This window comes from Apteryx rowi, unplaced genomic scaffold (genome assembly GCF_003343035.1).
Source record: "Apteryx rowi isolate R43461 unplaced genomic scaffold, aptRow1 scaffold_450, whole genome shotgun sequence".
In the NCBI taxonomy this organism is placed as follows: domain Eukaryota; kingdom Metazoa; phylum Chordata; class Aves; order Apterygiformes; family Apterygidae; genus Apteryx; species Apteryx rowi.
This window is the reverse complement of record NW_020450706.1, coordinates 277,885-303,067: the sequence shown is the minus strand read 5'-3', so window position 1 is coordinate 303,067 and position 25,183 is coordinate 277,885. Positions and strand designations below refer to the sequence as shown.

Below are 25,183 nucleotides of genomic sequence, written 5' to 3'. Positions count from 1 at the left end.
GCCCGCCCTCCCCGATCTCCCCTGCTCAATAAAGCTGGTTTCCGGCTGCCAAGCCGCTTCTCGGCGAGCCATCCCGTTTCTAGAAAGCGAGGATTTTTGTGTCGCTTTGGGCGAGTTCTGGTTGCATCCGATTCTAGTTATTAACAAGATATTAGCGTTGTGCTTTAATGCAGACTTCAGTAGCGCGTAGCTTGCTGATCCTATCCGCAAGTGCCGCTTGTCCTGCTGATACAGCTCACGGCTTTGCGTTTGTTTCTTTTCACGCAACTGTTTCCCTTGTGGTTAAGTCTGGCCCTTGCTAAAGGCTATCTTTGGGATGATTTCATTCTCTTTATTTTAAGAAGTGCGCAGTAAACTTCTGAAACTTCTTTTGGTGCACAAAGCCAGCCCTGCAGACYGCTCGGCAGCTTAAAACCTGTTGACCCAGTAAGCCGCATGCTAACGTGATGTAGCTGTAACCTTAGTTTCGAAAAGAAAAGTGGGAAGGCGAGGAGTTGTAGGCTYTGGATGCAGTGCCAAAGCTGCTGGTTTTCATGTTATATTTGAAATACCGTTCCGATGGCCGCTTCAGATTTTGGCCAGACATGAACTCCTGAGGCCTGCAGTATACCATATGTTTGGGGTTACTGGAGCTTAATAGCATTTGTTTTTTGCTTGCTGTATGGGTGGTGAAGCAGAAGTTCACACGGATAAACCCTGCTCTTACATTTCTCTTTGAATGTCTAGCTCTTCTCTGGTGTAGACTGCGAGGCAGATCTCTGCAGCTGGCGTGGACATGGCGAAACCAACAGCTGTGCTTTGAGGTTATGGCTCTCGGGCAGGCGCTATATTGGGCTATAGCGCACTGACTTCTCATCCTTCACCTCCACCGCCGAGGAGGAGAGCACATGCAGACTGAGCCAGGCGGTGCTTTCCTGAAAAATGAGCTATGAGCACATCCATGCCCTTAGCAAGGCTTTAGCCAGACCTTGGCAGCTGCTGCTGGTGTCTGGGACGCTTCTGCCTCCTGCCCTCGTTTGCGGCTTGCCGTGAGGTGGCGGCATCCTCGATGATAACACAACGGGCTGGAGTGGAGCCGATAGCTGAGTCTGCAGGCCTTTCCCAAAAAGTCGGGGACGGGTGCAGTGCAGCTAAACACCCTTTCCTCGCTTCTGTGGCGGCTTGATCAGTGTGGTGGTGTAATCCTCAGTGCAACCACGGGCATCTCAGCGGCAAGGAGAACTCAAGATTTCTCCAAGGTTAGATTATTAGCCGCCCTTTCATGTATACCGGCACGTGCCTGGCAGGACCTCTGCGGGCTGCAAAAGCTCTGCTTCAGACAAAAGTGCTGTGCTGGTAGCTGTCCCCTTGGAGTAGAGGATTTTCAGAGGGTTAATTGTAACATTAGCTCCGTTGCTTTGGTAGTGCACGTGATTTCATCTCGTGCCTGATACAAGACACGTTGAAATAGATGGACATAGTCCACGTGGCCTTCACTGAGGTGCAAATCAGGCCTGTACAGCTCAGCTGTGATACTGCTGTCCGCGTTCTTCTCTCTCCTCTCCTCCTGCATGTCACCTTCTCTTGCTGCGTCACGATGAAACGTGCTGTCACCTCTCTGCGTTAGAGACCACGTGCATTTGGGGAGGCTTTTCTGACACTTTGGCAAGGCCAGAAATGGTAACTATCAGTTTACTGAAGAGCATCTGAGTTCAACTGTGGTGGTAGAGGACTTGTTCAGAAGACGCTCTGAGTGGCACCGCAGGGCTGGTGTAGGAGATGGACCTTTTGTCCCATGAGCAGAGAGAGGCACTGTATTTTAGGAGATTGCCAGCCCTACAGCAGCATATATAAGCAGTTTGGGGGAGAGAAGGAGCTGTGGCACATCTGGCAGAGTGTGTACTGTAGTGGCTTTTAAATTTTTGACTTGTGTTCCTAAACAATCTTTCAGTGGCGCTGCAGACCCAGGTTCAGTGGATATAAAGTTCTTAACAACAGGCTATTTTTTTCCTGGTCCTGTCTTGTGGATGTCTTTGAAACAGTCCATGTAAACCAGTGTGGTTTTTTTCCTTCCGACTTGCAGACTTAGGCCTGGAGACGGAGTTCAGTGCCTGGTGCATGATCTTATAACAATAAAAAATGAAGAGGTAGACTGGCCAGCAGCTGTGTGTGGAGAGCCCTGCGTGTTTGCCTTGGTTTGTGAGGAAGTCTGCATTGATTCACCCAAGCTCCACTAAACTACATTCCTAACTTCTGACTGATGGCAGTGCTGTTGGCAGATTTTCAGGTTGTTAGTCTCCTCTGACTGGATGCTGATGGTGTTGCTTGCAACCCTGAAATTTCACATCTATCTCGCACATCTGTTACTGATCGACTGTATTTTTGTCTGATGCAGGATGGCTGCTCTTGTAGCCAGGGTGACGCAGGAGTAGCTACCTCAGGCTTCCTGTTGTGAGGTTTAAGTAGATGGTGGTGTCGCCTGTAACTGTAGTAAAACATGACAGGTGAAGTAGAGTGAGATGTGATTCAATATGAGAGTTTTTTGGATAGGATGCAAGTTTAAAGCATGGTACAGACAGTGCTCTCTTGAAAGTTACAGTAAAGGAGGTGTCATTTTTTCCTGTTGTCTTGGAGCAATCACATAAATATGCTTTTCTTTTTTTCTTCTTTTTCTATAAAGCGAAAGCTGGCAGGCTGACAGACGGGCAGCTTACAGGACGGACTCTCTGGCTACTGACCATTTAGCTGGTAAGTTCCTATTCTGGAGGTGCCAAAGATCCTGTTGTTGCTGGGCTGTTTGCTTATCAAACAGGTTTTCTGAGTGTATCACCAATCAGTGGGAGTTCAGACACCTAAATGAGTTTTCTTTAGGAAGAGGCCACATCCTGGGCCCGTATGGGTTTTTTTGGGGGGTGGGGGGAAGCTGGGAGGGGTTACGTAGTGGTCTTGGGCTGTCTGTCCAGACCTTCAGATACTCGTTTAAAAATTATACACCTTCAATCAATGGATAGATTAATGGGAGTATGCTTTAGCAACTTCTGTTCTCCCCCTTGCCAGTGACCTTCTTAGGTTGCACATCCCCTCCCTTCTGAATGAGGAGCTCTGGTTTTGGTGCACACTGTGCTGTGGGGAAGTATCCCCCCCCCGGGCTCCCATCCAGTGCAGTGAGCTGACGTGGGGCTGTGGACCCATTACCAGGGCTTGACTGGAAGAGTGTTTAATAACAGTTTGTCTTCCTGGAGTAATTTTTCTGCCTCTGGAATGGGGTCGGTAATGGTGCTGCCTCCTGCGTCTCTTCCAGTGGCATACCCGGATTGTGTGTGGGTGGGAAGTCGACAATGAGCTCCGTGGCAGTTTTGACCCAGGAGAGCTTCGCTGAACACCGCAGCGGCCTGGCTCAGCAGCAGGTGAAAGGTGAGAAATCGCGGTCGAGTCCCTGTCACATGTGTCTCAACACAGACTACTCGGACAAGGTCCCTGCTGCTGCCTAAGCTCGCTCTGTGCACCCGATTCCCCACAAGTTTGCAGAAATTGAATTCTCCGTTCCCAGTTTGGTGGCCCACCAAACTCTGGCTTTCCACCAGCAGCAGAACAGTGGCGACGCTTTGTCCTACCCTGCACAGTGCAGAGCCACGAGGAGGCAAACCTTAGATCTCCAGAGAGCTCTGACAAGCGACGCTGTTGGCTGTGCGACAGGATACATGCAAGAGTGGGGCTCTGGGCTGCAAAGGAGCCTCATGGGATCAGTCACTTCCTTCCTTTGCTCACTCAGGTGCTGATGGAAGTTGGTATAACTGTATTAACTGACTTACTGATGGGTTTCTGCACCCATCTTCCAGCAGCGAGCTGGCCTGCTTGGCATGGCCCAGTGCACAACTGAGTCAAACATACAGTCCCCATCCAGGCTTTCCCTGCAGTTTGTCCTAGCTATAGTGCTTCTCCCTGCCTTCCTCCTGGGCAGGTTTTTGTCTGATCTTCTGATTTGCAGCCTTGCTCCATTCCTTTTACTTCTTTCTGCTTAGCCTGTTTTCCCCTAATTAAGCCCCTTTTTGCAGATTTGGCAGTAATATGCTGTTTGCTGCCACTGTTCACTTGCACATCCCCCTCTTCCTGCACCCATCATGCTTGCTCGGACAAGACCAGTTGGGCAGGGGTTGTCTGCTGCAGCCCGTGCTGTACTTAGGTCAGTTGTGCTCCAGACCTGGCTGCTCCACAAGCATAACTGTAATAGGAAGAATAGTAATGCACAAGTCATTTGCTCTCCCCTGTTAGTCATGCCTAAATACACTTACACTGCCTATGAATAGGGGCATTTCTGCCTGGAGAGCATCTTACTACCCTGTTTGCTTCATCCTAGTTACAGCTTTAAACTCTGAAGAAGAGAATGATCCTCCAACCTACAAGGAAGCCTTCCCTCCGCTCCCTGAGAAAGCACCATGTTTGGAAGCTGCCCAGGAACCTGCTGGGCCCTGGTGCAAAATTCGACCAATAAAGGCTTCCGTCATCACTCAGGTTGGTGGGAGCAAGTGTCTTATCTTCCCTCTTTTCCTCCCCACAGAATGTAGATGAAGTGAAGCTTTTCCCCCATGTGAAATCCTTAGTGTGTCAGATTGGCAGCCTCTCTGCAGTATATCCCTGCTGGGCATGAGGAAGACTACAGGTGGGAGCTAGGACCAGTGTGAAGGGAAAAGGATGTGCTAGGAAACAGTCCAGAAGACACTCTCTATGCCTACTCCACAAAGAGCTGGCGCAGGCCTGAAGGGAGGATTGCAGAGTTCAAGCAGTGAATGCTAATCCGTTAGTGTTCTCCCCATAGCTTAGCACTTTTGCCTGCCTGTGCAAGGTGCGCTTTAGGAAGACACCTAAAGAGTGGGACAGTCTGCCTGCTGCAGCGTTCTCACACTTGCCCCAGGAAGCACTGGTTACTCCACTGGAAAGGCTGGTGGGTTGCGCAAGCCTGGGAATTGCTAGTCCAGTATGGTGAAGACGGAAGGAGATGCTATAGTATTCAAAAGCATACTGACTGCTTGTTGCGTCCTTTTTTTAATCTATGCTGTGGCTGAGCAGGTGTTTCATGTGCCACTGGAGGAGAGGAAATACAAGGACATGAACCAGTTTGGAGAAGGCGAGCAGGCCAAGATCTGCCTAGACATCATGCAGAAGACAGGAGCTCACCTGGAGCTGTCTCTCGCAAAGGACCAGGGCCTTTCAATCATGGTCTCTGGCAAGCTGGAAGCAGTCATGAAGGCTCGGAAGGAGATTGTCGCTCGGCTGCAGACTCAGGTGAGGACATCTAACTGTCTCTCACTTTGTCTTTGCTCTTCCCCAAGATTCGCGGATGCTTTGAGACCCTTGGGTGTGTGTGCTTATAAGATGAAGAGGTGTTATTAGATGACTAATTCAGCTTTGCCTTATATTTTCAAAGCACACAATTGGCAATTTGGAATGGAGATGAGGCTTAAAATAGGGTTCAAAGCTAATTACAGGCCATGGTGTTGCATGAAGGGTGGAGTCTGCAGTCTCTGAACACTTGAATTGCAAACAGTGACTTTGTGCTAAGGTGCTGCTGCTGGAGGGGGTGCAGGCCCCTCACACAAAGCTAGTAGTTTGTGAGAATGGGACTGTGCCTTCTCTGAACTCCTACAGAGAAGAATGTAGAGGGGTGGAAGAAGGAAGAAAAGGGAGGAAAGAGGAGATACGGCTGAAAGCTTCATATCAGGGTTCTGGATTGTGTAACTTGAGCCACACTGGTAGGGAGCCAGAGCCCCGTTGTTTCGGTTGCTTGTCCTTTCAGCTGTGTAGGTTTTGATATCTCGCCTTCTGATTCTTGAGTTCATAATCAAGATGGTATTTCTTGTTGGGATRTATGACAACCAGTTCTCGTAGGGTGCATTAAGGTGTAATGTCAAAGGTAGTTAATGCAATAGTTAATACAGTATCTGCTTCAGTGCTGTTCAGCCCATGTGTCATACCCTGCCAGAGGGAAGAGAACGGGACAAACCCTAAATAATGTGCATCTGGAAAAATACTTCAGGTTGTACTACCGTAGATTCATGACCCAGTGTCCCCAAATACACCTCCTACTGCCCTGGCCCCAGGTCTGAAAGGTGTGTCTGTATTCTCAACTTCTCCTAGGCTTGGCTGGCTTCAGTAGAAAGAGATAGAGATGAAGACCAAATGATCTTTTTCATGATTCTTCCAGTGTAGTTTGAATTTTGTGTCTAATTACTCTTCGTAGTTACATGTTCACAGGCATAAAGAGCATGGCAGCAATCAAAAGCTACCAAGCTAGTAAAAACTCACACAACAAGAAGGGAAGAAGTCCATAATCCCTGTTACAAAACAGCCCTTTAATGGTAGATTGAGAGAAGCTCTTAGGACCCCTTTTCTAAGAGGGGCCTTCTAGAACTGCTCCCAGGAGCAGCATATGTCACACTGAAGACATCTTCCAGTGAATAGCAGTAAGTACCTTTTAGCTGTCTGCCTGCTGGAATGGGTTTCTGGTGTTGAATTTCTGTTTCCTAGGCATCGGACCATGCGTCTTGCTCTCTGTAGGCTTAGCAGCAGATGCTGGAGTTTGGATAAACTCCATCCTTGAGCCACCCTCTCAGTTGCTGTCTGGTGTTGCTTCTGTGGCTTGTGCTGGGTGACTGGCACCTCTTCATCTATGCCTGAAAGCCTTTGCTAATTCAGGGAGCTATTCCTGTGTCTCAAGCARACCAAAGGATTTGGGGGGAAAGGTGGATTTTAGACTCCTGGCATATAGGCGCTGTAGGCCAACTATTCTGGTACAGTGGCAGTCCTCAGACTGAATGTGGTTGGAAGGGATTGTTCTTGCTCCTCAGGGGTACTGCCAAGCAGCATCTAACTTGGTTTCCCTGGCTCTGTCCCTGTGGATCTACCAGTGCGGACGAAGGTTCTCACAGATGCTTGGTTTCTGTGTTGCAGGCTTCAGCGACAGTTGCCATTCCCAAGGAACACCACCGCTTTGTCATTGGAAAGAACGGCGAGAAGCTGCAGGACCTGGAGCTCAAAACTGCAACCAAAATCCAGATTCCCCGCCCGGATGACCCCAGCAATCAGATCAAGATCACCGGCACTAAAGAAGGGATTGAGAAAGCCCGACACGAGATCCTGCTGATCTCGGCTGAGCAGGTACTTGAGCACTGTGATCTCTCTCGTGACGTTAGCTGGAGAGGCGTTTTTCTTCTCCACAGTGTATTAGGTGTTTGTAGCCACCCTGGGCACATTCAGCGGCTAGCATGTTAGTCTGAACAAAGACACGTATGGTGCCACTGCCTGTATGAGCACCTTTGCCAGGTTTTGTAACTTCTGGTTCTCCATTCTGTCCATCCCTGAAGCCAGATAAGTGTTTTTCATGTTTGAAAATGACCATATTTGGTGCCAGGTGAGATAAGGCAGGATGTTAGAGATGAATGCCATATAACAACAGTAACAACAGTAGCAACAGCAGGATTTGTGGATTGAAATGGGTGGAGATCTACCAGCCTGCAGACTGCAAAGGGTGCTTGGGACAGAGTGTCGAGGAGGATAGCACTGGGAACTTAGTTGTGTCTGGCAGAGACTGTTTCGTGGAGGACAGTACCCACAGAGGTCTGTTTTGGGCTCTTCCAGGATAAGCGTGCCGTGGAGCGACTGGATGTGGAGAAAGTGTACCACCCCTTCATTGCTGGCCCTTACAACAAGCTGGTGAGCGAACTTATGCAGGACACAGGGACACGCATCAACATTCCCCCGCCCAGCGTCAACAAGACGGAGATAGTCTTCACAGGAGAAAAGGAGCAGCTAGCCCAGGCCGTGGCTCGTGTTAAGAAGATCTATGAGGAGAAGGTATGGATAGTCCGTAAAACCCCCTGCCATCTTCCCTCCACATGCTCATATTCCCTCTTCCCTWCTTGTTCTACTTGTGCATCTCTCCATTGCATCCTTCTCATGTCAGCTCTGGCTCTGCAGCCCTTGCAGCACACGGCCTTGGGTCTTGCCACGTCCTTCCCCAGAAGAGTGGGACTTGGGGTCATGCTACCAGGGAGGTGACAGATGTTTTGCTTTTCTGTGTCCTGCGAATCAGCAGACCACAAAGAGCTCCCTTGGCTCTTGTTCACAAAGGTGTTACTGGGCAATGAAGTGTGAAGTCTGCAATGGTGGCCTGCAGATATTGTCAAAGTTGCTACAATAAGTAAAAGTTGCTGAAGAATGAATTTCACGTATTGATTCTCCACAGTCAACACTGCTGTGAATATCCTTGTGGGTTGCTGGGCTGTTCTTCCCCATGGTTAGGACTGTATTTGTACTGGTCTGGATTTCAACAGAGATAATCGGCTTATAGCCAGGTAGCCTACATGGTGTTGCATTACAGTACTGCCTGGGGGACAGCTGGGTGTTGAGCCCTGTTGTGCAAGAATGCGTGTGTATGTGGTCTCCTCCGTGTAGTGTCCCAGAAAGTTTGCCACTGAGTACAAKCTGTACCTGTGAACCTGTGAGCACAAGGCTTTCTGTGGGCAGTGACCCAAATCATGCTAGGGCTCTTCGGATCGAGTGTGCTCACCTTTGCTTTGCTCTTTGCTGGATGCAGAGTTTCACTGCATCTGGTGGCTGCCCCTTCCTTTCACTCCTGCCCTTCTCAGCCCCCTTTTGATTGATGCCCTAGTGCCTCTGCCCCTACAGAAAAAGAAGACTACCACCATTGCAGTGGAGGTGAAGAAGTCCCAGCACAAGTATGTCATCGGCCCCAAGGGGAATTCCCTGCAGGAGATCTTGGAGAAAACTGGAGTCTCGGTCGAGATCCCACCCACTGACAGCAGCTCGGAGACGGTGATACTGCGTGGCGAGCCTGAAAAGCTTGGGCAAGCATTGACCGAAGTCTATGCAAAGGTACTGGTAAGATGGAGTAGGCCTTCTTAAAAAGTTGCATAAAGGTGTATCCTTTAGCACTGGCAAGTGTGTGGGGGGGTCTCTGCTGGGCTGTTAGAGATGCTGCTTAGCTGAAACCAATACTGAGGTTGCCAGTGTAGAGAGAAATTGAAACTGAACTTATGTGAAGACCTCTTCCAGTCTGTCCATCATACAGTTTCTCTCTTCTGTCTCAGGCCAACAGTTTTACCGTCTCCTCGGTCTCTGCCCCCTCTTGGCTTCATCGTTTCATTATTGGAAAGAAAGGACAAAACCTGGCCAAAATAACTCAGCAGATGCCAAAGGTATGGATGAGCTGGTTAGCTTAGCGCTCTCTGCTGTAAGATGTGGTTTAGCTTGTATCACTCTTTGCAGAAGGGATAAATGTGTTCTAGCATGGGAGAAACCAGGGAGGGAGTGACACAGATCTTAATATTAAGAGATCCTCTCTTTCCTGCTACAAACACTACTCACTCTGAGTTACGCTGATGGGTTGAGCCCTCCAAAAGAAGCTTTATATGATACTAGTTTGAGAACTGATGTAGTAGTGGACCTGCAAATGTTGAATTTGGCTAGGCTTCTCACTGTGAGTTACATGATATCTGGAGAAAGGTCATGTGACTAGTTTCTCCAAAGCCCTTGCAGACTCCAGGACAGAACTAGAGCCTTGGGCTCTGGACACTGTTGTATGGCCAGAATTGTAAGTTACCTCTTTCTGAAAACACAGGCGTGATTGTGTACTGTGTGGGAAAGAAACCATCTCCTAGTAGCAGAGATGAGTAGTGTAGGCCTGGTTAACAGCACTGACCTGTCTTGCAAAAGTCTTACTGAATTCCTTGCCTTGTCTAAAGGTTCACATCGAATTCACTGAAGGAGAGGATAAAATCACCTTGGAAGGACCTACAGAAGATGTGAATGTGGCTCAGGAACAGATTGAAGTCATGGTCAAGGATCTGGTAAGTTGGTGTTACTACTTCCAGTACATAAGAGGAATGTAGGGGGAGAAGGGGCAATAGAGCAGGGATGATGACACATGTATCACATCTGCATGATTACTGGAAGCAAGTTGTGTGGCAGATGAGTGAAACACTCAGTTACAAAACTTGTCCATAGCTTTCTTAAAAATCAGCACCACCAGGTCTTAAATCTTTTGCTGCAGAGAAGGGAGAATTCTCTTTCAGTCATAGCTAGGGATGCAAAAAATCCCTTTAAATGTTTCACAGACAGGGTACTCTCAGCTCAATGAGTGTTTCTACTCTGCTCAGTAGTAGGAGGAGTGTTTGCAGCTGGCAACTGGAGTGGCAGTGCCAATACTGGCAATAGGCAGTTACTCAGGGCACAAGGCAGGAGAAGTGATGGCCTTCCCTACCTAGCCCTATACAATTCTTTACAGATCAACCGGATGGATTATGCAGAAATCAACGTTGACCACAAATTCCACCGACACCTTATTGGCAAGAACGGAGCTAACAGTAAGTAGGGTGCCTTTCTAACAGCACTGCAATCCTTCCTTGGACTGTCGATATTTAGTAGACAATAGCAAGGGTTCTGTAACTCATCAGAGCTGGTGTCTCCATCACATTTCATCTGTTCTTCTAGAGCAGTGCTGGCCCAAGGAGATAAATGGTCAGTAAGGCCTTGGGGTGGCTTTAATTTGTGATAGCATCTTGGGAGGTTGAACAGTGATGAGATGATTTTGCCATGTCCTGGAGGAAGTTTTCTCTTGGTTGGAGAATTAAATTTTTCTTTCCTTCAAGTAGCTCTGTGGCTAACGTGAATTACATTTTAACAGCAGATTGGAGGGGCAGTGGAAATCTGCCAGTGAGTTTCTCCCCAAAAAGAATTTGGGGTCAGAAATGAATGACCATCTTCTGATCTAAACGTGGTGCTGTTCAGGGAGGATCTTTTGATGCTTCATTCTGGCAAACAGGCATTTGGCTCTGTAGATGCTACAGTACTTATTTGTGCAGGTTCTTGTGCAACACAGATCTGCTCTCCCTGAACTCCAAGGTGGAGAGGCACTGTCCCTATTTCAAGCCCAGCCCACTGGTGTTTTCTCAGAGGTTGGCTTACTGCTTAAACAACCTCTGAGTACTGATATCAAGATGCTTTGTTGCCAGCCTTGGCCTAGCAGACTGTGTCACCACGTTCCTTCCCCTGAAGTTAACAGAATCAAGGACCTCTACAAGGTGTCTGTGCGCATTCCCCCGGACAATGAGAAGAGCAACCTGATCAGAATTGAAGGAGACCCACAGGGGGTCCAACAGGCCAAAAAAGAGCTGCTGGAACTCGCTTCCCGTATGGTGAGTGATGCTTGGGAGGCCACAGAGTTAGGGCTCTTGTGTTTCCTTGTGACCTCTTCTGGTGCAAGTGTGTGCCCCCTCACCCCTTGAGCTCTTGGATCTGTTGGCAAAGGTAAGTTCCTGTTCACAGATCTGTTCCTCTATTCCCTTGCATACCCCTTCTCTGTCAACCTAAAATGAATTTTGTCTAGGGGAGAACAGACAGACATTGCTGACAAGTAAAACTGTCAGGCAGCAAACTGGTACATAAAGCTCTGTGGCTCTCCTGCTGAAAACCCGACTGTAATCTGTATCCTCATCAGGAAAATGAACGCACCAAGGACCTAATCATTGAGCAGAAATTCCACCGGACCATCATTGGGCAGAAAGGCGAGCGGATCCGGGAAATCCGGGAGAAATTCCCAGAGGTAAGGGGATGGGGTTGGGGAACCCGGACGGGATGTTTCCTACTCTGGTAACAGTCTCATTATAGCTGAAGTCGTAAATTTAGTGACTCTGTGTCTAATATGCATGAGAAGACTGTTCTCTTGGCCAGAAGCTGCTAACGTGGCTACACTTTTCCAAATGGGACAGAGGATGTGTAGGATCCCAGGCTTTTGCACAGGTCTGACACACAGCAGTTCTTGCATTTGCTTGAGTTTGCCTTTAAACGACCACCTCTTGCAGGTTATCATCAACTTCCCAGATCCAGCGCACAAGAGCGACATCGTCCAACTTAGAGGTCCCAAGAACGAGGTGGAGAAGTGCACCAAGTACATGCAAAAGATGGTGGCAGACCTGGTAAGAGGAGTTCTGTGTGTTCTTCTGTCCTACACACCTGGGTAGCCCTGGAATAAAGCACAGCTTACTGTCACCATAGCTTAGCTGGGGCTGAAACACCTCTAGATGAGGGAACTGCGCACACTGTTCTGGCTGGATGGGGGCAAGAGGGTAATACCTCTTATTTGGAGGCAGTATGGGAAGGGACACACTTTTGCTCATTATTTCAAGTCTCTTCTACAGAGAACTGCCTTGGGTCTAAGCCTAATGTCAAAAGCTTGCATTTATCAAGTTCCTGGGGCAGGGCCTGGCTTGTCATGACATTGTAATCTTCAAATCTCCTTTCCTTTCTCCCTTAGGTTGAAAACAGCTTTTCTATTTCTGTCCCCATCTTCAAACAATTCCACAAGAACATCATAGGGAAAGGAGGTGCCAACATCAAGAAGGTGAGATAGCTTTCCTATCTCCCATGCTCAGTATGGTCTCTGCCTGCAGCTAAATCCCCACTCACTGCAGTCTCCTGCTCATTGGTAAAATGTAACCTCCAAGGGCTTTCTTTTGACATGGGACACCTCTGAAATTAATTTTCTCTTTGTGGCAGATCCGTGAAGAAAGCAACACCAAAATTGATCTCCCAGCAGAGAACAGCAACTCGGAGACAATTGTTATCACAGGCAAGAGAGCAAACTGCGAAGCTGCTCGCCACAGAATTCTTGCCATCCAGAAGGAGCTGGTAAGTGAAATGACTGCCCTGTTGCAGACAAGGGACCTGAAAATGTTGCTAAAAGGCATAAACACAGAAGTGGCTGTAATGGGGGAGGACAGGGAGGAACCAAAACACGCACCTCAGTGCATTCTTGAATCTTAACCCCAAGTTCTTAGCAAAAGTTGTCTGTAGCTCCTTGCCCAGAGAGCTGTGATTTAGGCCTGTGTCATCTGGCACTTTTTTTCAGAGAAGTCTCTTTATCCAACTTTCCAGGATGCAAGTAGGGCTGTCCCTCTGAAATGTCATTTGTGAACTAGGGAAGGCAATGCTTTAGCCGAGATCAAGGGGACTAAAAATATCTTGCACTCAGCATTAACGAGGACAACTCTTATCACCTTGAACGAAGCAAGGAACTGAGCTACGTTGTTAAGATGAAAGCCTTTTGATGGGAGACTAATCTCCCAAGACTGACTCTCCACAGTAGCTAGGCGAGTGGTTCCTCTGAGTGCTTGCAGACTTGTGTACTGGCTTTTGAGAGCTCTGAGCTCGCTGAACGCCACCACCATCTCCCATGTAATGCGCTAGCTGACAGCAGCTGTTGCACCTCCAGATGGACTCCTTGATACAGGTGCAGTGATCTTTTGATCAGAGAATAGTTTTGCATTTGTGGTGTTTTTTCTTGGGGAAGAGATATAATTCTTCTAAAATTAACTGTGCTGTGGGGTGATGTTGTCCCGCCTGCCTCTGGCTGCTCGTATGTCAGCAGCAGCCGGTCTCAAACCTCTCTAGTCATGTATTTCTTACAGCTGTATATAAAAACTAGCAGTGTGGAGGTTGCGTGGTAAGCTGAGTGGGGACAAACACATTTGTGCAGCTGACTAACTGCCTGACACTGTTCTCTTTTAGGCCAACATCACAGAGGTGGAGGTCTCTATTCCTTCCAAGCTGCACAATTCCCTCATTGGCGCCAAAGGCCGCTTCATCCGCTCCATCATGGAGGAGTGTGGTGGAGTCCACATTCACTTCCCCACAGAGGGCTCTGGCAGTGATACCGTGACCATCCGGGGCCCAGCCCAGGATGTGGAGAAAGCCAAGAAACAGCTGCTGCACCTGGCAGAGGAGAAGGTTAGCCCTGTCCTAGGGGAAGAAGCAGATTGTTTTGGCCAGCCCTTTCTCTTTTGGGGTTGAAATGATCCCTTCTGCCTGCTGGGAAACCTCTGGAATTAGACAGCTCCATCATCTTTTGAGGGATTTGAGGACAATTGGGACAATTAAAAGAAAAATGTGCTTCCATCYCTATGACAATGAGTTCCGCCCCCACAGGCAGAAGAAATGGCTCTAACACTTCTTTCCACAGGCTGCGAATGTATTAAAAGGGCCTCTACCCCTGGGGTTTAAATGCTGTTAGGTAACTACACTCCCCTGAAACAGCTTTCCCTGCATATCTCCCTTCCTTTTTTTTTCTTTTTTCTTTTGATCTCCCAAGTTCCAGCTCTTGTCACTGTTCTTCTATATCACTGCATGAACCTGGGTTTGAGAGCCCCTGGTTACAGGACCTTGCCCTGAGTTGTGACTAGCTGGTGATTTTATTAGCAAAAGAAACCCCTTTCCAACTTGTACATATATACAAGTTCTCCTGATCAGCTGCTTCTGCTGCCTGGCTTACAGCAGTCAGTCAGCAAATGGTTACGCTGCCTCATGCGAGTGTCAGACCCTTCTTCAGGGGAAGTCTTTTCTGCTCATATTCTCACTAGTCATGGTGAGTACAGAGATAGCCGTTCAGCCCTGCAGATGTCTTCATGTAGTATTTTCTCTTTAAGACATCATACCTTTGATTTTGGACATGAGACTGTATCTACCTTGCTCTTGAAACAGTGTGTATGTGTGTGTGCAGGTACACTGTACACACTACTGGTGTGGACATATATCTTCTGTATATTGACATGTCCCCTGGCTATCTGACTCCTTTCAGCAAACAAAGAGTTATACTGTGGACCTCCGTGCAAAGCCAGAATACCACAAGTTCCTTATTGGTAAAGGCGGTGGCAACATCCGTAAGGTGCGTGACAACACTGGGGCCCGCATCATCTTCCCAACCTCTGAGGACAAAGATCAGGAGCTGATCACCATCATGGGGACCGAGGAGGCTGTCAAGGAGGCACAGAAGGAGCTGGAGGCCCTCATCAAGAACCTGGTGAGAACTACTTCTCTTTTTCTACCGATACCTGTAGCAGGTGCCAATGAGTCAGTGTGGAGGACCTGCTTGTCCTAAAACCATGTGCTGCCCTTTACAGGAGCTCAGAAAGATCTCCATGCTGTCAGTGCTGGAGTGAAGTTGTAAGGGTTTTCTGACTGCCATTGAGCACAACAAACTAGCRATTACCCCCAGAACAGGCAGGGTTGACTGATTGTCATCTATCGGCAGGATAATGTGGTAGAAGACTCCATGGTGGTTGACCCTAAGCACCACCGCCACTTTGTCATCCGGAGAGGACAAGTTCTGCGTGAGATCGCTGATGAGTACGGTGGTGTGATGGTCAGCTTCCCACGCTCTGGCACCCAGAGCGACAAAGTCACCCTCAAGGGAGCAAAGGACTGTGTGGAGGCAGCGAAGAAACGCATCCAGGAGATCATCGAGGACCTGGTATGTCTGAGGAAAGCTGTTCTCATCACTTTGTTGCTTCAGCAGTGCCCTTCTTGAACCTGTGTACAGCCAAGCTTTATATAAACGAGTCATGCGGCAACATAGGGCCTGCAGGCTTTAGATCCCAGGCTGGGGAAGAGCTACTGGCTCCAAAATGACAAAGCTGTACAAAGGAATTGCCTCCTCTGCACTCCCCAGGGTGTTTGGGGGTGGAAATGAAGGCTCTTCCTTGGTGTGCTTCTAGGCATTAAAAGGTTGGAGCCTTCTTGTGCCTCTCCATGCTGGGTCTTCGGCAGTGGCTGCTGTCTGGCTTTTCCTATCCTCTCAGCACTGAATTTTGGAAGCAGCCAGCAGTCAAACTTGTGCCCTCTCTTTCTTTTTTTCTTATCTTTTTCCTTTCTCCGCATTGTTCCTCCCCTTCAGGGTCACAGAAAGCTTGAGCTTTGGTCTCTAAAGCCCTTAACATCATGGGTTGGAGACAGCTTTTGTTAAGAAATCCTACACTAACTCCTATGAGAGTAAGAAAGATTCTAGGAAACTGTCAGTTCTTCCCCTGCCACCAGCTTTTATGTCTTCACGTGTCCATTATGGATTTCACCATGTGCAAGCATCCTGTATTCTGGTGTGAAAGTGGCTGCATCACGATAGAGCAACTCTGCTTTCTCGCAGGAAGCTCAAGTGACAATCGAGTGCACCATCCCACAAAAGTTCCACCGCTCCATTATGGGCCCCAAAGGATCCCGGATCCAGCAGATCACCCGGGACTATGGTGTCCAGATCAAATTCCCTGACAGGGAGGAGAACCCAGGTATACCCATGGATGCATGTTCACATGGTAATTGGGGAGATCACATGAGTGTAGTGTAGAATAGCATCTTGGCTTTTAACGTATCAGTGGAGATGTTCTAGCTAAAATCTGTGGAGAAGTAACCCCAGGTGTTCCCTGCCGTGTCCTTAATTCGGGCTCAGCATCAACCTGGTCATCTTGGGAAAAAGGGCCAGTTTGGGAAGGTGAAACTGCAGACCTTGTTCTCAACACAGCACAGGGAGCATGAGGACCTAACCTGGCAAAAAGCAGAACCTGCTGCTGCTCCATTGCTGTAGAGGCTTGCCGGGGCTTCTCTGAGCTCTCATGCTCTCGTTGCTGGGTATCTTGAATCCAGCACAGCCAGGGCCTGTTGGCTGGGGCCTGATCTGCCTGTTCTTGTTGAATAGTCTGGCCTAGCATCAGCTGCCCTGCTGTAATGTCCAGTGATGTGCTGGTTGACTTCCCTGCTGGTGAAGAAGCTGCCAGCCTTACCTGTTGTCTCTGCTGACACAGGAGCGCAGCTTCTACTTGTGCTGTGCAGCTGCAGGCCCTCTCCATGTAGGCAAAGGCAATATCCGTGCTGTGTAGAGGAGACTGTCTCAATGGATGTCCTTGTTCTGCTTGGTTCTGCTCGGTCCAGGCTAAGCCACGGCAGGCTGCCTGTGCCAGGAGTGACCTCTTCCACAGAGGCTGTAGCATCTGACCTCTTGTGGCAAAGACCAGGCTGAGCCTGCAGATCTGGAGGGGGAGATGTTGAGCAAGGAGAGGACTCTGCGCATTTAACATGAGGTTTTCCGTTTTGTCAGCCCCTGCTGCAGAGCCAGCTGTGCAGGAGAACGGTGAGGAGGGAGGGGAAGGCAAGGACGGGAAGGATGCAGACCCCAGCTCTCCGAAGAAGTGTGACATCATCATCATCTCTGGCCGCAGGGAGAAGTGCGAGGCAGCAAAGGAGGCGCTGCAGGTATGTGGCTTTCCAAGGCCCCTTAGGCCTGCAATGTAATGGTGCCCTGATGCAAAAAGCTCACTGTGAGCTTTAGTGATGGTAATAAAACTATCCAGCCGTGTTTGCTACCGAGCTGGTCGCTGACCCTAACTGCAGACCACCCAGGGGAAGTTCTCCTATTGCTCTGTAATTTAGCTTGGTGGCTTGAATCGTGGGGCCTGACCTAGCAGTTGCCAGAGCTGTAAGCAGCCCCAAGATACTTGCCATAAAAGCATGACATGCTTGTTTTATGGAGCAGGGTTGGAAAGAGAAACAGTCTGACTGAGGCTGCATCATTCAAACTTTAGCAGACCTTGCCATAGACAAGGTACCATGTCGTAGCAGTGATGTTGTCTGTGAGTCTCTGCTAGGTGGAAGCCGGGGATATGAAAACAGGCTATGTCTCCAGAGAAGGTATAGGATTGCTTGCTTGGAAAAGGTGCTTTAACACCCAACAGGTCATTTTCGTGTTTGCAGCTGCTCTCTCTCCCTTTAGAGTTTATGCCTTGACTACATGGGAATGTACCTCAGGTTAGCAAGCTGTTCTTTTGGGCAAGTATATGGCAAGCTGTGGGATGAGAGAAGTCTTTCATCTGTTAAACTGTGCTCCCTCCCCTGCAGGCTCTGGTTCCTGTCACCATTGAGGTGGAAGTTCCCTTTGATCTTCACCGTTACATCATTGGCCAGAAAGGAAGTGGAATCCGCAAAATGATGGATGAGTTTGAAGTAAGTCGGTGCCCTTCCTGTGGTCTCCTCTGTCCTGGAGCGTCAGTAAGTGACTGTTTGTGGTGTCAGCAACCAGTTGCGACATATCAGCACTGTCATGGCTTGACCATGGCAATGCAGGCTCTGCAATAAGAAAACGATCACTGTGTAATTTAGTCCCTGGCTCTGGGGTTTGGTATTTTTTGCACTGAAGCTGCGTGATGCCGTGAATGTTGTGTGATTTTGTTGAGGTCTGCAGGGATTCCCTACCAGCGTGAGGGTTGTTTTCCCTCCTTGGCCATGGGAGACAGCTCTGCGATGCCTGCTTGTTTGGGAGAGTTCCCCAGAAGCCCGTGGTGCTTACCATGGGCCTCTTGTTCTTGGGACTGATGCAGGTTGGCTGCAGACAGCGCTGTTGAAGATGTTTCTTTCTCTAGCCTCTCCAGGCTGGCACAGAAACTGCTGGGAGCTGAAGCCCTGCAGCAAAGCAGCTTGGTGTAGGCGGTGGCTGGAGAAACAGGGGTCAGGCTCTCTGGGTGGGGGCTGATCTTGATGGCAGGGGAGATCAGTGAGGAGCCGACCTGCATTGAGTAGTGGTACAAAATGAGAGTCGGTACCTGTTGCTCAGGTGAACATCCAAGTCCCTGCTCCTGAGCTGCAGTCAGATGTCATCACCATCACTGGGCTGGCCGCCAACTTGGACCGTGCTAAGGCTGGGCTACTGGAAAGAGTGAAGGAACTGCAAGCTGAGCAAGAGGATAGGGTAAGGCCTAAGAGGATCGGGTAAGGCCTCTTTAATATGAACTGACAGGGGAGAGCTTTTGGATTCTACCGTAGGGGAAACTTGGGACTTCCCAGGGCTTTATCACAACCCCATGTTCCTTTCAGACACTTCAGGGTGGGAACCTCACGGTGCTAGAAGTCCTTCTGTATCTTCTCTCAGTGAATCCTTGTCCCAGCTTCGAGGGTGAGGGATGAGCTGGGTGGTTGTTTGCCACTTGGAATTTCCTGTTGGGCTTGGCAAAAACACAAAGCCCCAGCTGATGGATGAGATGGATACTTTTCTGTAGCCATGTATGCTCAGGCAGGACCCTGCAGAATTTGCCCTGCACATGCAGGGGGGCACCTGAGCCAGAAGGAAATGTTGGGACTTGGAGGGACATGACTGTACCAGCTGTGGCATGTTCCCTGCTGTTGTGCCTCACTCTGCTTCTCCCATTCCAGGCCTTGCGAAGCTTTAAGCTGACGGTCACTGTGGATTCCAAGTATCACCCTAAAATCATTGGAAGAAAGGGAGCAGTGATCACCCAGATACGCACAGAGCACGAGGTCAACATCCAGTTCCCTGACAAGGATGATGAAAGCCAGGTGAGGGCAGAGGGGGCACAAGGAGGGCTGCTGGTAGTCTCTGAGCATAGGAAGCACAGCATCCTCTGTAGGGCTCTGACCTCCCTGTGCTGCCTTTGGAAGAGGTGGAGAATAAAGGGGAGCAAAAAGGAGATTGCTCAGCTGCTTGTGGGCCTGGTCACTCATACATCTCCCCATGCCCCCAGGCCCAGGACCAGATCACCATCACGGGCTATGAGAAGAATGCCGAGGCTGCCCGGGATGCCATCATGAAGATTGTTGGTGAGCTGGAGCAGATGGTCTCGGAGGATGTGACGTTGGACCATCGTGTTCATGCACGCATCATTGGTGCGCGCGGCAAAGCCATCCGCAAAATCATGGATGAGTTCAAGGTGAGCGGTGGGACCATGGGCCACCAGGCTGGGCCAGGCCTGGGTGCCCAGTGGTGTTGCTTGCTCATGCATTGCAGGCTTGGCAGCAGCTTGGTGCTGCAGGCTACATTCAGGAGTGTGAGGTTCATGCCTTCTGGTCCTCACATCTTGTGCCTGTTGAGTACCTCCAGCTGGAACAGGCACAGAAGAAGAGCCAGTGGTGTCCTGTTCCTCTGGAGCTGTGTCACTACAAACACGTGAGCAGAATTCCCAGGGCTGGGGCACCCTGGTAAGCCCCAGGCAGCTGGGCTGTCTGGACACCATACCCAGTCACCAGCTCAAGCATCCCCACACAACCTCTGCTGTGAGTCACTCTTTCTCCAGAAGTCAGGCAGGGAGGAGCTGAGCTGTTCCCATCTTGCTTGGAAGTGTAGTCATAAGAGGAACCTGGAAATGCTTCCTTTGTGCTCTAGCTTAGCCCTGCAAACAGCACTGAACTCCATGTCCCTCTGTGCAAGCCCTTGTAGTGGGTTTCTTGCAGGTGGTGTCCCAGGTGGTATGGGATCACCTCTCCCTGGGAGAGGGATGGTTGTGTCAGCTGCTCCGATTACTGGAGTTAAAGTAATCAGAGTTAAAGTCGGGACTGTTGCTGGGGTGCTGTGGGAGGGGACTGTACTGAGACTCCTTCAGCTTGAGCTGAATTCAAGGAGATCCTCTGGATTTCTTTTTCTCTCTTGATTCTCTTGAGACACTCTCGGGGCTCCAGATTTGGCTACAGGAAGCTGAAGGCTTTGTCAAAGTCAGCTCAATCTGGAAAAAGCAGGAGCCTGGGCCCCTGAATATGGCAGTAGCAGAATGTTTTACTAGAGGGCAGTGAGTAATGGAAATTGGGAGTGAATAGGCTTTGGAGGACTTGCATCTTGGCTGGGCTTCATTGTTGAACCGAGGAGTGTTCAAACTGGTGACTGCGGCCATTTGTTTCCCAAGTGAGCAGCTTTTGGTCCCCTTGTATGGCTTCCCCGCAGCCATCTGGTAGGCAGAGCTGTAAGAGAGCTCGAGTGCTGTGTGTGGGGAACGCTTTGCCAGCTCCATAAAACGACTGTCAGCCAGAAGCATTCTATCTATCTCAGGAGGAGCTAGAAAGCTTATTGTGCCTCATGCTGATGGCAAAGATGCTAGGAGTGATGCGAGGATGCCGTCTGGAAGTGCAGAGAGCATCTTCTGCCTCTGCCGCAAGTGGTGCTGCGCAGTGGGGTGGGAGAGCAGCGGGGCCCTGGGCAGTGAGAACAGCAGGGGCTGCGGGGAAGTGGGTTGTTACTGCAGACTTGAAGACTCCCGTCTGTCTTCCTTTGCGGGGGGACCAGACAGGCTCCAGGGCCTGGCATATTCTAGGGCATCCCCCCCTGTCTGGACTGTGGAGCTGCTAAATGGACTTGCAGCAGGGAACTGATCAGGGCTTTTCTCTCCTGCAGATCTACTGGTGGGGGTCTAGGGGAGTGTCTGGCTTTTCAGATGCGCAGGTGTAAGTCCTCTCCTGTTCCTTGTCTTGCAGGTGGATATTCGCTTCCCCCAGAGCGGAGCTCCTGACCCCAACTGCGTGACTGTGACAGGGCTCCCTGAGAATGTGGAAGAAGCTATTGATCACATCCTGAACTTGGAGGAAGAATACGTAAGTGTTTAGCGAATCTCTGCATGGGGCTTAGCAAGGACTTCCTCTATCGCAGAGCTGGATGTCTGAGTAGCTCCGTCTGGTATTTCCTACTGTGGCTTTGGAGAACTCAGACCCTGTGCAGGTGGCAGTCAGCCCTCATGTGCAACTGTCGCTCAAACCACAGGGTGCAGAGCCCTGGGCTGTGTTCTGTGAAGCAATGCAAGGTCTGGCCCCACTGTTACTGGCAGCATGTGCAAGTGCTTGCCCAGCTGCAGCTTGCATCAGTCGCAGTCTAGGATGTGGTGGCTTCCACCTAGTAGAGAAACGCTGTTTTCAGCCATTGTAGAACAAGCTAGTGACCTTAGATAGGTCACAGCAGGGTGAGATGTACTTTAGGGGTGCTTTATACCAGTACAGAGAACTAGCAAGATCTCCTCTCTAACTGGGCTGTGTGGCTGCAGCTTGCAGATGTGGTGGACAATGAGGCAATGCAGGTGTATATGAAGCCCTCTTCCCATGAAGAGTCCAAGGCCCCATCCAAGGGCTTCGTGGTGAGAGATGCCCCCTGGGCCACCGTCAACAACGAAAAGGTGAGTGCTGCTTCTGCTAAAGACCCGGGGGCATGGGGAGTGGCGGCACCCTATGCCAAGGAGCTGCTCTGGGATCTGGCCCTCCTGCCTCAGCTGGGGAAACGGAGCGCTCTCCCTTCCTTGGCAGGCAGAGCAAGCAGTGAGAGGCCCCGCTGCATTCCATGGCCTGTGGCACATGAGGGCAGGCATGGGCTCTGCCTCTCCAGCTCCCAGAGCACTGCTGCCTCCTTCCTCCAAACGCCTTGCCCGTATTGGCTGCTCCACTGCAGAGCTGAGGCGGGTGGGGAGCCCTTATCCAAAACCGTCCTGCCAGGTTGCGTTCTCTTTAGGGGTCAGCACCTCTGACTCTTCTGCTCTAGCACAGAACTGGCTCAGTGTTTGCAGCTGGATATGTGGCAGCTCCGTCCTCAGCTGCCCCGGAGCTGCCACATCTACTGCAGGACCAGCCTAACCCTGCACCAGCAACCAAGCTACGGAGGTTGGGCTCTCAGAGCCCCTGATCCGCCCACTGTTTGCTTCTATCCCTACTCCGCTCAATGCCGTCTCTGAAGGCTTGACCGTCAATCCTGGGCAGCCCGAAGGACGTAACGATCCTGTTCTGCCCTTGCCCCTTATCTCTGCTCATGGGACGTCAGAAATTCTGCTTAGCTCAGGGGCACGATGCAGGTTTGCAGCAGGGCAGGAGCTTAACTTGTTCCCTTTTTGTTTGCTTTAGGCCCCAGATATGAGCAGTTCTGAAGACTTCCCCAGCTTTGGGGCTCAAGTGGCCCCCAAGACTCTTCCCTGGGGACCCAAACGATAATGACCTGGAAGCAGAAACATCTCCTCCAGCCCGCTGACCTGACACTAACCTGCCACAAATACTTCCTGTCTGAAATCTGACCCAGCGGCTGGAGCGCAAGTCAATTGCCCCAAGAGGTCTCCTAATGGTGTCTGGAGTGCTAGACCCCATCCTGCTCCCCTCAGCTATCACCGTGGCTAGGACCCACCCTCATCTCTTGATGGATATTCTTTCCTCCTTTGGAACAAGCCTTCCACTCAGATTCGAACACTAAATGTGCGTGTTTTCGTTAGAAACTCCATAATTGACTCCAAGTGGCTAAGATTTGCAGCTTCCCAAGCGCTAGCAGAGCAATCTGCTCTCTTGAGCATGTCTTACTAGGCATTCTCGCCTTCATTAGGAGACCTCCTTTACTGTGGCTAGGAATCTACTTCCTGTCTCATGACCTCAGGAAATAAATTTCCTTGACTTTCTAAAGCCAAAACGTTTGCCCTCTTTCCTTTGTGTTTATCCCAGGCCTTACCTTACCTTTGTAGAGTGCAATCAACTTTTTTTCCTTTGAACTGCCAAAAATTCATTTAATGCTGATAGCTGACTGTGGGAAGAGCTTAAAAAAAATAATCTAAAAGATCAGAAAGTTGCTTTTTAAAGGAACAAAACCTTCAGTAGGCTGTAGAGGCAGCAGAGAAGGAAGGGACCAGAACAACGCAAGGCTACCCTGGGCAGGGAAACACCTCTGAGTGCAGTGCGTAGCAAGCGTGCCCCTGCGCCACACCGAGCACAGCCCCAGCCTGCACGCTTGATGAGTCTTCCAACGTGTGATTAAGGACCCCACTCCTAGTTCCCTCGTTCGCTCTTCCCAACAGCCGCGTGGGTAGGCAGGTGAGCCAACACATGACAAAATTACTGTATGGGACAGATTTGGGTCAACCGAGGTTGCTGTGGTGACATGACTCAGGAGAAGCTGGTGGGAAGCACAGCCGTGAGAAGCTGTAGTCTGCTGCTAGTGCTACGGCATCTAGGCACGAGCGGTAGGGACACCTATTACTGTTGCCTTCTTTCTACCTCAAAAGTCAGTATGATGGTGGCCTCTTGATGGAGGTGGGTAAGCAGCTGCACCAGCTCTCACCCTGCCATCCAGAGCAGAACACCAGGGGAGCAGCAAGAGGAGTCTTGTGTCCCCTGAGGGGCTGCAGGAGCTCTTTCGGAAGGAAGATGAGAGCAGTTACGGTAACGCAGGCTGTGAAGCTGGGATATCTGGGCTTAGTTAGCCCTGAGGTGTTAGGAGCAACCTTGCCGCAGCGTCCAGCTGCAGAGGTTGTGAGCTGGACATCTGCTCTGGTGTAAGCGGAGAACTGAAACCATGGGAGACCGACCGTGTGGCGTGTCGAGCCCTCCCTGAGGCCTCCATCGTATGGGCAGTAGAGGGTGATCCGTGCTCTGTACTGTGGGCTGCTTGCGCCTAGGCACTGCCATGCCTTGCTCCGAGGAGGCTGTGTCCAAGCTCCTCCAGCCAGTAAGAGGAAAACCATGTCTTTGTGGAGAGAGGCAGGAGGCTTGGGGGGGAGGGTCCTGCGTTGCCTCCTGCCTTCCCTGCCTCGCTCCTACAGAGGTTGTAGTCTGAGCCATTCCTCTATCCCAGCTGCTTCAGCTCTTGGACAAGCGGGAGTCCCTAGCCTCTCTTCTCTAGTGCTGCTTACAGGGCAAAGGCCCAAATTCTGGAAGGCCGGGCCCCGTATTTTTGCCTTTCCCAGCACCGCAACCCCCCCAGCCCCGTGTCAGACAGGCCTGAAATGCTAACGCTTCTCCTTCCCGCTCTAGCTTTTCTTGGAAGAGGCTGCTATGCAGAAGTAGAACCAAAACCTCACGGCGCTATCAGTAAGTTTAAGAAATGACTTCAACTGAGCAGGTCCCGTTGCAGGGCCCCAAGCTGCCCCTTGAAGGGCGGGGGGAGGGGGGGGCCTTCCTCCAGCACGGGAGATGGCTAACGGGGTGGGTTAGACAGAACTAGGATAACACCCTCCCCTCCGAGTCTGTCAGAAAATGGTTATTACCCCTGTAGCTTAGGTCTGTCCTATGTCACCAAGCCTATCACAACCCCCACCCCCCCCCTTACACCCCCACCCCCAGTCCACTCACCAGTTGCACAGCTAGGCTTGAGTTACGTTTGGGGCACCACCGTCTGGGCTTGTGCCCCATAGCCCGACCCTCCACTCTAAAGAAGGTCATGAAGTGATTGTACCTAGTACTGTCCCCCACCACCCTCCTTCCGCAGCAGACTGTGGCATGTGTCCATTTCCTCTCTGACGTCTTCCATATTGTACGTTTCCATAGCAATGATCCCTTGGCCTTAACTTTGGAATTTGGAGACTATATGCAAACATGTAAAAAGGCTCATGAGTATGGATGACACTGGAATTTTATAAATTCTAAAATAAAACCTGAAACAGCTTGGAGTGTCACGGATATTTTTTCTACCGGTGGGTTGAGATCCAAAGCAGCACTCTCGGGCTGGGTTTAGCCCAGGCTGAGGCATTCCAGCTTGCGCGCATGGGCTTGTGCTATGGCTGTACCCCTGCTGAGGCGGGACTAACACCAGAAACAGCTGGCTCAAGGGTGGCAGCGAGGGCAGGGCCCAGCAGTGGTG

The 25,183-nt window shown here is 50.3% G+C and overlaps 1 protein-coding gene across 2 annotated transcripts in view; it reads left to right on the top strand.

Moving 5' to 3' along the window:
- Positions 1–24,987, top strand: part of HDLBP (high density lipoprotein binding protein) — a 41,824-nt gene extending 16,837 nt beyond the window's left edge. Inside the window, exons 2-28 of one of the 2 annotated variants that reach the window (XM_026077353.1) lie at positions 2,660–2,727; positions 3,281–3,393; positions 4,337–4,491; positions 5,047–5,262; positions 6,928–7,134; positions 7,615–7,830; positions 8,665–8,871; positions 9,087–9,194; positions 9,741–9,845; positions 10,283–10,361; positions 11,053–11,192; positions 11,495–11,599; positions 11,859–11,972; positions 12,311–12,397; positions 12,553–12,684; positions 13,564–13,782; positions 14,630–14,851; positions 15,083–15,301; positions 15,971–16,109; positions 16,916–17,070; positions 17,713–17,817; positions 18,425–18,559; positions 19,021–19,164; positions 19,350–19,535; positions 21,067–21,183; positions 21,627–21,755; positions 22,471–24,987. In XM_026077353.1, coding sequence (XP_025933138.1) covers positions 3,318–3,393; positions 4,337–4,491; positions 5,047–5,262; positions 6,928–7,134; positions 7,615–7,830; positions 8,665–8,871; positions 9,087–9,194; positions 9,741–9,845; positions 10,283–10,361; positions 11,053–11,192; positions 11,495–11,599; positions 11,859–11,972; positions 12,311–12,397; positions 12,553–12,684; positions 13,564–13,782; positions 14,630–14,851; positions 15,083–15,301; positions 15,971–16,109; positions 16,916–17,070; positions 17,713–17,817; positions 18,425–18,559; positions 19,021–19,164; positions 19,350–19,535; positions 21,067–21,183; positions 21,627–21,755; positions 22,471–22,557 — 3,804 coding nt within the window. In that variant the 5' untranslated portion in view covers positions 2,660–2,727; positions 3,281–3,317 and the 3' untranslated portion in view covers positions 22,558–24,987. The remainder of the gene's footprint in view (positions 1–2,659; positions 2,728–3,280; positions 3,394–4,336; positions 4,492–5,046; positions 5,263–6,927; positions 7,135–7,614; positions 7,831–8,664; positions 8,872–9,086; positions 9,195–9,740; positions 9,846–10,282; positions 10,362–11,052; positions 11,193–11,494; positions 11,600–11,858; positions 11,973–12,310; positions 12,398–12,552; positions 12,685–13,563; positions 13,783–14,629; positions 14,852–15,082; positions 15,302–15,970; positions 16,110–16,915; positions 17,071–17,712; positions 17,818–18,424; positions 18,560–19,020; positions 19,165–19,349; positions 19,536–21,066; positions 21,184–21,626; positions 21,756–22,470) is intronic. The other variant, XM_026077354.1, reaches the window with a different exon arrangement.
- The last annotated feature ends 196 nt before the right edge of the window (positions 24,988–25,183 follow it).